This window comes from Daktulosphaira vitifoliae, unplaced genomic scaffold (genome assembly GCF_025091365.1).
Source record: "Daktulosphaira vitifoliae isolate Bord-2020 unplaced genomic scaffold, ASM2509136v1 Scaffold_2, whole genome shotgun sequence".
In the NCBI taxonomy this organism is placed as follows: Eukaryota; Metazoa; Arthropoda; class Insecta; order Hemiptera; family Phylloxeridae; genus Daktulosphaira; species Daktulosphaira vitifoliae.
The window spans coordinates 43,927,988-43,937,714 of NW_026099573.1; the positions used below are offsets into that span (position 1 = coordinate 43,927,988).

At 24.3% G+C, this 9,727-nt stretch overlaps 1 protein-coding gene across 1 annotated transcript; it reads right to left on the bottom strand.

Annotated features, from left to right (window-relative positions):
* Nucleotides 1–3,496: 3,496 nt before the first annotated feature.
* On the bottom strand, nt 3,497–9,497 carry LOC126900121 (uncharacterized). The gene is made up of 5 exons (XM_050675615.1): nt 9,343–9,497; nt 8,654–8,801; nt 6,521–6,670; nt 4,062–4,190; nt 3,497–3,797 (listed from the first exon to the last, which is right to left on the bottom strand). Exons 1-5 carry the CDS (start codon nt 9,343–9,345, stop codon nt 3,637–3,639), a joined length of 591 nt encoding a protein of 196 aa, XP_050531572.1. The 5' UTR covers nt 9,346–9,497; the 3' UTR covers nt 3,497–3,636.
* Nucleotides 9,498–9,727: the final 230 nt, after the last annotated feature.

Below are 9,727 nucleotides of genomic sequence, written 5' to 3' on the forward strand. Positions count from 1 at the left end.
TGGGCTATTTATTGAGAAAACAACATTGAAGTTATTATTTTTGAATTTCTTGTAAAATTTCCTTTACTTGAGTTTTACTTTTATAATTCTAAGTTAAGAGAAAAAAAAGTTATGAGACATAGATCAGTTATTTCTATTAAATTTGACTCTACGACTCAACTTAATAGGCCCGGGGGCACGGGTTAACCTTAACGGATCGGTCCCAAATTTTGCACAGCTCATTTTTTTGACCATTAAAATAAAACTAAGGGGTAGCGTAAAAAAAAAAAGACATTCGATTTTTGAGGGCCACCCTATTGAACCATGTTAAAAAAGAAAAACTGTATTGTTTGTTTTTGTTTTTCAATGATTCTTTACATTAATTAATTCATACATACATTGATCAATTATTATTATTTCTATAAATTAATCTAATGGAATCCTTATTATTCTTAGCAAAATGACGTATATAGGTTATTTCATGATGTTCTGACAATTTGATATAAAAACAGTACGTAGATTTGTCAGATCATTATGTTTAAAAAAGTATTTTTAATTGTTAGATGATTCCGTCATTTTGTAACTTGACGATCCATTTAAATTTTTTACAAAACATGGACATACAAAAAATTAAACTAATGTTATAAACTTGCAAATGAATTTTTTTTAAATAGTAAAAATTTTCTAGTGTATCTACGATTTTTATCAGTATTTAAAATAAAATTATATGTTTGTGATTTAGAACGATTATAAATAAATTTAAAGATAATAATATTATGCAAAATATAAATTTCTATAAAGACAACCAACAAATTCAGAAGTTCCAACAGCGATTAATAGTTTACTTTTCGTATTAGTAATAAAATATTAATTCACGTGTTAAGTTTTTAAGTATATAATAGACACAATACATATTTTATTCTCAATGGCATTATTAAAACTGAGGTTGATTCATCGACATGTTAATTAAGACAATTTAAAAATTTAATTTGTCTATGTTTAAACAATGCACATGAGTATTTATACACAGAGATAATATTATTGAACAGCAAAACTTAGATTCATGAGTATATTAAATATATCTGTTAGTTAGTATTCTTAAACAACCGTACATTTATTATTCAAGGAACTCTAATATTATTGATTTTTGGATATATATATATATTTATAACTAGAAGTGTTGATAGACCTATCAGTCAACTACAAATTTGACCTAGTTCACATTTCATTTATAGCTATAATATATTAATCAAATATTTTCTGTGTTGACTAATATAAATTAATCATAAATTTTTCAATAATGAACAAAATTAATGTGATTAGAAATTAACGAAAATTCATCACTTTTATGAGAATTGATTTCTTTAATGAAAACATTTTTTATTTTTTCATTTTCATTTTTTACAGAGAATTAAATGTAATATTGCTCGTATCTAAAATTTCTGGAAATTTTTGAACATTTTTGGAAGAGTTGATAGTTTAAATTTAAAACCTTTAAATTTAATTTTTTTTCATTATTAATCATCTCTAAATTTAATTTTATGTAATTGTGAATATTTTTCGAACATAAAAGATTAAACACTTCTTTTTGACATGTCATAATATTGTACTTTTTGCCAAGATAAAAAAATGCTAATAAATCCCAAATTACTGTTATAAAAGTTAAATCTTAAACTGATGATTTTCTATTTTATAAGTCAATTAAATATGTATGTTTCCATTATCAAAACTATATTTGAAAATCTTGTAGGATATAAGAGATGGACAAAAATTACTTGAAACTAAATATAAATTTCCAATATTTCTTCTATTTTGCAAGTATTTGAATGGGTTAGAATAAACGAATCGTCTATAATATAATAATATATTATTGAGTTACCCTATATCCATTCAAATTGTCCCTCTCACAGTTTTATTTATTATTCTACTATAAGCTAAAAGTTTTTNAAACTACATAATAACTATATTATTGAGTTACCCTATATCCATTCAAATTGTCCCTCTCACAGTTTTATTTATTATTCTACTATAAGCTAAAAGTTTTTTGTAGTTTTACAGTACAATCAATAAAAAAAGTAATAATATATTTTTAACATAACAAGTATTTATTAACTTCTATGTGTAGCCAAAAAGTTTTACCATGACAAAAGATCACAAAGCCTATCTAGCTGAAGCTATCAGAAATTTTGAAAAATTTCCCTCCCCGTAATAAAAGGAAATGTCCTAAAAAAAATCACAATGCTTATAAAATAGTTGATATTTTCAATTTTCACATTATTTCGAAATAATTTTTCTAATACTGGACGACGGATTATTGAGAAATTTAACTTGCTGACCAAAATCATACCAAAAATTATTTTTTATTCTTAGTTTAATACTTCCACTACTAAATTATTAGACTACAATTTTATTTAAAATTTTTTATAATGTTCCAAAAAAACTTCAATTTGTGAAACCTAGATTATATTAAAGCTAATACAATGTGCTTTAAGATGAAAAAATAAAAAGTATCCGAAATCTAGATTTCTAGGAAATATATGATTTTGTAGTCCAAAACCATACAATTTTTGATGAAAATATTCGATTTTGTAATTTTTTGTATGGTAACCAAATGTCTAATCCGCTCAAAGATAAATAAAATTTAAAGCGTTTTTGTGTACTTGACGATTGATAAAAAACGTTTCGACAACTTGTCTTCTATGAGTAATCGGCCTCTTAAGTCAATAATCTTGTAATATTTAACAGATATTATACTTTTTTGAAATCATCTTAAATATTTAAATAATGCTGGGTCAAAAAAATATCATGGAGTAATATTTTATTTTACTTTTTCAATGTTTTAATATATTCCAAAATCCTTAATTTCTTTAATACTATATTAAATTTAATTTAATACAATGTACTTAGAGGTGAAAAAAATTATCCGAAATTTCTAGTTTTAGGAGTAACTGGGACTTGGACTTATTAAAGCTAATAATCAATAAATTTTGTATTTTATTGTATAGTAACAGATTTATTTACATCATTCTAAATTATTTCAAAATAAAGCAAATGCAATATAAGTTTTATAAAAGATAAACGTGCCGGTGACTAGTTCTCTATAAGTAATTTACTTCTTAATTTAAAAATCTTGCAATTGCTGGTAAATATGTTTAATTTTTTTTAAATTTGTTTCATATGCACGCGATATCTTAGCGTTTTACGACAGTGATATTTTAATTACTATCAGATATCAACCAATACTAATTTAAAACATGCATCGAACTTCACTTTGCTGAATCTAACATTGTTACTTTCCTTTTTATTGTTATACTTATGTATCGTGTTTAACAAAAATAAGAAAATAAATCGATTTTTGATTCCATACCGCAGTTCAATCAATAATCTGTAGTATTTTTTTTATTCTTAAATAGCACATAAAACAATATCTATATGGACAATGTGGAGAAAACCTACATAAGCTTTTTCCTTCGGTACATACATGCACGAAATGTGTAGAAAAAATAATAGTTACCAATTAGTTTTTAATCATCTTATTAAAATTTTATTGAATTTTTATTTTATTTCAATTTTTTAATGAATTTAAAAATTTAATAATTTTAAATAAGACAAATATTTTAAAGTTATAGAATTTATTTAAACATTTTAAACATGATTTTATAGTTCTTTTTCGCCACAATGCAGACAGGCATTCATAGGGCTATTACTCATTTTGTTAAAGCATTCCTCACAATAAGTATGTGGACAGCGATGAGAAAAGCTTCTCACCCCAACGTTTGTGCAATCCGAACATTTGCGGAAACCATCGTAAGGAATACCTAAAATATTATCGAGCCAATTAAATTTGATAAAGCTACAATTTTAGAGTATCATTGCAACTTATTATAAAAATAATATTTTTTTCTTACAATAAAAAAACAAAAGATTAAACAATAAAATGCTACTAGCTCAAGAATACCAACAAAATCATTTAAAAAGAAAATTTACATTCTTGTATCCTCAAATACCTTACCCTTAAACTAATATTTATTCGATTTACGAATGCATTTAATTAATTTGTTTTATATTTCTTTGTAATGTACCTTTTGCTATATCACTTCCGCATGGACACGTTTTTCTATAACTATAATAAAGACATTTGTCACAATAGATTCTTCCACAACAGAACAATCTTGTAGTAAGTTTTGTTTTCGCATTACATAAAGAACATACTGAAAAAATATGAATCTATATTAATTGAATGATAACCTTATAATTTTAATTTACAATTACACATAAAATTTCTCAATAATTATTTTCAATTTTATTTATTTGTCCCATCAACATTTAGTTGACAAAATAGTGCAAAAACATCATAAAAGTAAAATCTATAGTAACTTATAGGACTATAGTTCTATAAATTATTATAAATTATTCTCAACATTTATGATAGATAGAATAAATTGAATTTCTAATTATTGGACTAACCAGCTAAATATTGTTATGTTTGTTAATCTATTTGTGTACAAATATGAGCATTTTAAGTATAGCTAATTCAATTATTCTTGATTTTAAACATTTCTTTTGCCTCCCTTATAATAAATTTTTTGTAAATATTTACGTTTTTAGCTAGTTTTATAGTTTTAATGGAGTAATTATGTGTTATCAATAAATTTTAAGCCACAGGATTTATCAACTTCTTGATTTTTAGTTTCTTAAGCGATTTTAACCCTAACCCATACATTCCACTTTTGTGTTCGAACTAATTTTTAAATTACGTTTTCTCCATACCCATTTTATCAAACTATTTCTTTTATAGCTCCCGATTATTTATCAAAATTACATTATTTATTGGAATATTAATTATCTGTAAACCATACTATTAAAAGCTACCATTTTTTGTTTCCAGCTGTCGTTCAAATTGTTCGGAATGTACCTGACCATAAGTATATTTTTCTGATAAATTTCAAAATTTAAATACCCTTACACTTTTAATTAATATAAAACCAAAAAAGTAATTTTCACTATACTTCCTGTTCTTAGGAGAATTTAATTGATAGATGAAAATTTAAATGTTGTATGAAGATCTCCGTATTAAAATCTTTGTTTATTACTGCAAAAATTTCCTCCACATACCTAACCCAAACTTCGAAAAAAGTACAAGTTTTTTTTTTTGAACCTTACTTATGAACAATTCTGCTAAAAATGGCGATAAAGAATTTCCCATTGCTGTACATACTACTACGTTGAAAGAAATCAATTTATCATTATATTGAAAAGCGTAACCCGATAATTTTTCATCTAAGTTAATATTAAGTTTAACTAAATGCTATAGCATTTTTAAATAAATGAAAACCCCTTTACTAAGTATTTAATCAAATTATAAGTTGGAACAGTAATATTTGACACAATAGTACTTATATTATTACCCAGTTTATATATTTTTAGCAAAGCATATAGTTTGAGTATTTTAGGGTTTGAAGTTTCAATGAAAAACTTGAACTTTTTTAAATTATTAGTTTTGAACTATTGGTAACGTTTGTAGCCTTTCTTATCATTTTACTTAACGGATTCTTTATAATTTCTTTATAGGCATACTTTTAAATCATTTTTGAAACTATTGAAATAACTATTATACATAACTATAATTTTAACAATTAAACTTCAAAGTATTTCAAATCTAAAATTATGTTTTATGTATTCTATTTCATTGTAAACAAACTGCTAGTTTGTCGAATTTTCACGAAATTTTACTAAAGTTTGTCAACGTTTGCGAATTTGAGACGGTCGGGAATGATTTATTCATATTCGATCGGCTAAGATTTGTAAACGTTTGTCTAACATTGAGTTACTTTAAATCTTATATATATTATACAAAGTGATCCAAATTCGGTAAAACTTTCATTTGCTCAAAAACTATTAAGAGTTTTAAATTTTTGTAAAAAGAAAAACTTTGTTACAATAATATTTAGTTAAACCATTTTTTTTCATAAATTCAAGGATCAAATACTTTAACTGTTTTTCTTAAATGATGAAAACCCATATTTTTAACTTAGTAATATGATAAATATGTAAAATAATTACGAACATCTTAGCTCATATCATTTTTTTTATACAATCAACCGTTTGCGTTTTAGATTTTTTATAGATTTGGATTTCAAATAAAAATTTGTCGTTAATAATCTTATTATTTTCATCTCTCATTTAGCGTATCATAAACTATTACTACTATCTTATTTGTCTTTTCTTATTGAATAAAAATTAATTTATGTGACATCATAAAAAAATGAATTTAAAACAGAAAAATAACATTTAAATTTTGAACATGTTGCAAACAATAAACAGTTGATCGTACAAAAATAATTATAAGAACAAAATTGTTGAATCAGTCTGTATTGTGTTTTGTGTCGAATCGATTTGAACATTTAAAAAATTTAGAATTGCATTGTTTAATAACCCCTTTCACTAATTTTAAAATATGCTCTTCATTATACTACTATAAAATGCAATACGATATATAGTTGCTTAATGAATTAATTTAAATAAAGTAAAAATGTTTCACTTTGATTTAGACTTCCTCGACAGCTTGGACATGTATTTGATTTTTCTTTCCATGTATTTAAACATGATGCATGATATGACTTTCTACAACACTCATCGACCAGCGTAATATCCTGACGCTTTTTCATGTCGTCAAGACATATTGGACAAGCTAAAAAAAAAATTATTTTTCAAAGTGTAAAAAATAACATAAGATTAACTAATTTAATTAGAGTTATTTTATTACATATATGTGTAAAGAGGAAGATTAGAGTGATAGTGATATAAGTCAACCTAAAGCCTTCATTTATTTTTGTGTGATTAAAATATTTTGAACAAATCTAATTTTCAGAAAAATTAAATAATGTCCCTTAAATTCCACACCTGACCCCTCTAAAAATGTCTGTAATATACACAAGTCAATAAGTCTTTTCAAAATTTGCAATCAAAGTATAGAAAAAATAATAAAAACGTACTTTATTAAATATAAGGACAAAATTTTCATTTAATTACTTATACAGAATCACATTACACATACAAATATTTATATATACAGGGTGATTTTTTTATCATAACCCACTCAATTACTTATAGAATAATAATAATTTAAACATTTTTTTTTTTTTATTATCTTTAGTTACACATTATTCTTGAATTATTAACTATGTAATACTTTTTAAGTTCATCCCTTATGCCTTGTAAGGGGGTCAACTTTGTTTTTTTAAATGGTAACACATATTTTTTATTTAATAAAATGTTTGAGTTTTTAATTTAATAGTAAATGGCATTTGGATTTTTGATATAACAATTCGTTTATTAGATATAATCATTCAAAGTTTCAAATTTTTGAGTTAATATACAGGTATAATATACAAGGGATTATAAATACAGGTAGCTAATTGGTTTTCTATGATATTGCTGTCACAGCCACAGATTGTTTATTATCAATTATAACTATCAATAGATATACTTTTTGTATTGTCAGTTAGTGTATTTATAAACTCACAACAATGTACCTTACTATCATTGATAATAACAATGCTGTGTACCTGCTAATATCGATGTCATAAAAAATCAATTAGCAAAAAAATGGAGTGAAAATGAATGGCCAGCATATACACTGTATCCGCATTGCGGATGAAATTGTCATCTTAGCAGAGTCTGAAAATGACAAATATAATATGGAAAAAATTCTAGTGCACTTGATAATTTTAAAATGAAAATAAATTATATGAAAACCAAAACAATGCTTATAGTAAGAATTACTCAAATTGCAATCTGAATATACAAATAGATAATACACGGTTACAACAGGTCAGAGAATTCTGCTACCTTGGAAGTATCATAGCTTCCAATAACAAATCAACACCAAACATCAGAAGAAGAATGGCATTGGCAATACAAGCATTCCAAAACAAGTATCAGCTTCTCACCAATAAATATCTGAGCAATGGCATACATAAAAGACTCGTCAAAACATTTATCTGGAGTATGCATTCATATGGCAATGAAACATGGACAATTAAATAGCAAGACAAAAGCAAACTAGAAGCATTAGAGTTATGAATATGGAGAAAAATGGCAAAGACAAAATGGACTGACAAGAAAGGAAATAAACAAGTGTTAGAAGCAGTATGAGAAGAAAGTCAGATGATGAAGGTGGTTGTATCAAGAATAATAAAGTTAATTGGACACATCATCCGACACAATGACTTTATATCAACATATTCAAAGGAAATATAGTTAGGAAGAAACCAAGAGGAAGCCCAAGGAAACATTATTTAGAATATATCCATGAACTGTGCGTCTATTGTTTTACTAAAGAATTTGGCGTCAAACAGAGAGGAGTAGCTTCAACGACAATGCTTTGCTTTTTATAGATGATTATGAATAATTTTCTAGTTTTTAAATTAATTAAACAAATTTAATTCTATATTATAAAATTAAAATTAATAAAATTTAATCGGTAAAAGAAGGGATTAGAACATACTTTTTTTGGAAATCATAAAACGATACTGCAGTATCGTAATTTTCTTTCTGTTTCATAATAAGAAATAAAACAGACACTAAGCATAAGAAAAGTAAAGAAAATAAATAGCTTTTAAATAAAAGCTTGAATAAAATTTTTAAAAAAAATGTATTTGTTAATATTTACTGTCTATGATTTCTGAGTCTATTAGCATAGGTACACTTTCATCTTGTGAACTTGAGCTTGGTAAATTAGGTGTATCATCGCTTATTGTTAATACTTTCTCACTCCCTTGTATGAAAACCAATAAAATAACAAATATAACAGTTGAAGGCTATAAAAAATAATGTGCAATGTAATAAAAGTAATTTATTTATTTTATTAAGTAAGAAATAAACCAACTAATTAACAATAACTAACAAAATTCACTTAACTTGTGAATATAAGGTTTCTAAATGAAAATCATTTTTTTGATAATTTGCAGTTAAACAGTTCAGATTATGACCTTAAAACCAAAAACTAGAATTTGAAAAATAATACTCGAAATGGTTTTTTTTTTAACTACTTTTTGTTATATTATAATTTTTATGTTTAACAACAACTCTTAAAAGCTTCTGTTAGTGCCAGAGAAGACGGAAAAACAAAAAACTATTTTTCGAAAAATAAATGAAAATTCACATTGTAGGTATGATGACGTGGACAAAAATTAAATCTTGTTATTCTATTAAAACGAAATAATAAATTATATTGTAAAAAAATATAGTAGTGCGATAATTGATTTTGAGATTGCTGAAATAAATTAAAAAAAAAAAAAGTAAGCTCTTTGTCTAAATTGAGCTTAATTTAATTAATTACTAATAACTATTGTTACGTACCATGATGAGTTTTTTTGTTAATTATGTTGGAATTCGTAGCTATACTACTTTGTTAAATGTCAAAGCAGTTTATTATACTGCTGTATGTATATATATAAAAGTAGTTTTACGTCACTATCAAAAATACTTTTTGTAGTTATAAAAGTTCTAACATATTTTTCTAAAATAAGACATTACAATTGATATTTATAAAAAACATTTTTTTATTATACAAAATAATTAATTACACTTGCAATGTATATGAATATACTTGAATTATTATTCTGATACTTCTCACTATTAGAGAATAATTTACTTGATAATACTTTTTTTTTATTAAAATTGAAAAAAAAATGTTGCTTTTAGAACATAAATTGGAAAATGTAACAAATTTATAAATATTACT

Excerpts from the sequence above, each read along its gene's own strand:
- LOC126900121 (XM_050675615.1), bottom strand. Across the intron at positions 4,191-6,520 it reads TCGAGGAAGTCTAAATCAAA|TATGTTCTTTATGTAATGCG; the intron begins GTGAAACATTTT and ends ATATTTTTTCAG. Across the intron at positions 3,798-4,061 it reads CGGAAGTGATATAGCAAAAG|GTATTCCTTACGATGGTTTC; the intron begins GTACATTACAAA and ends ATAATATTTTAG.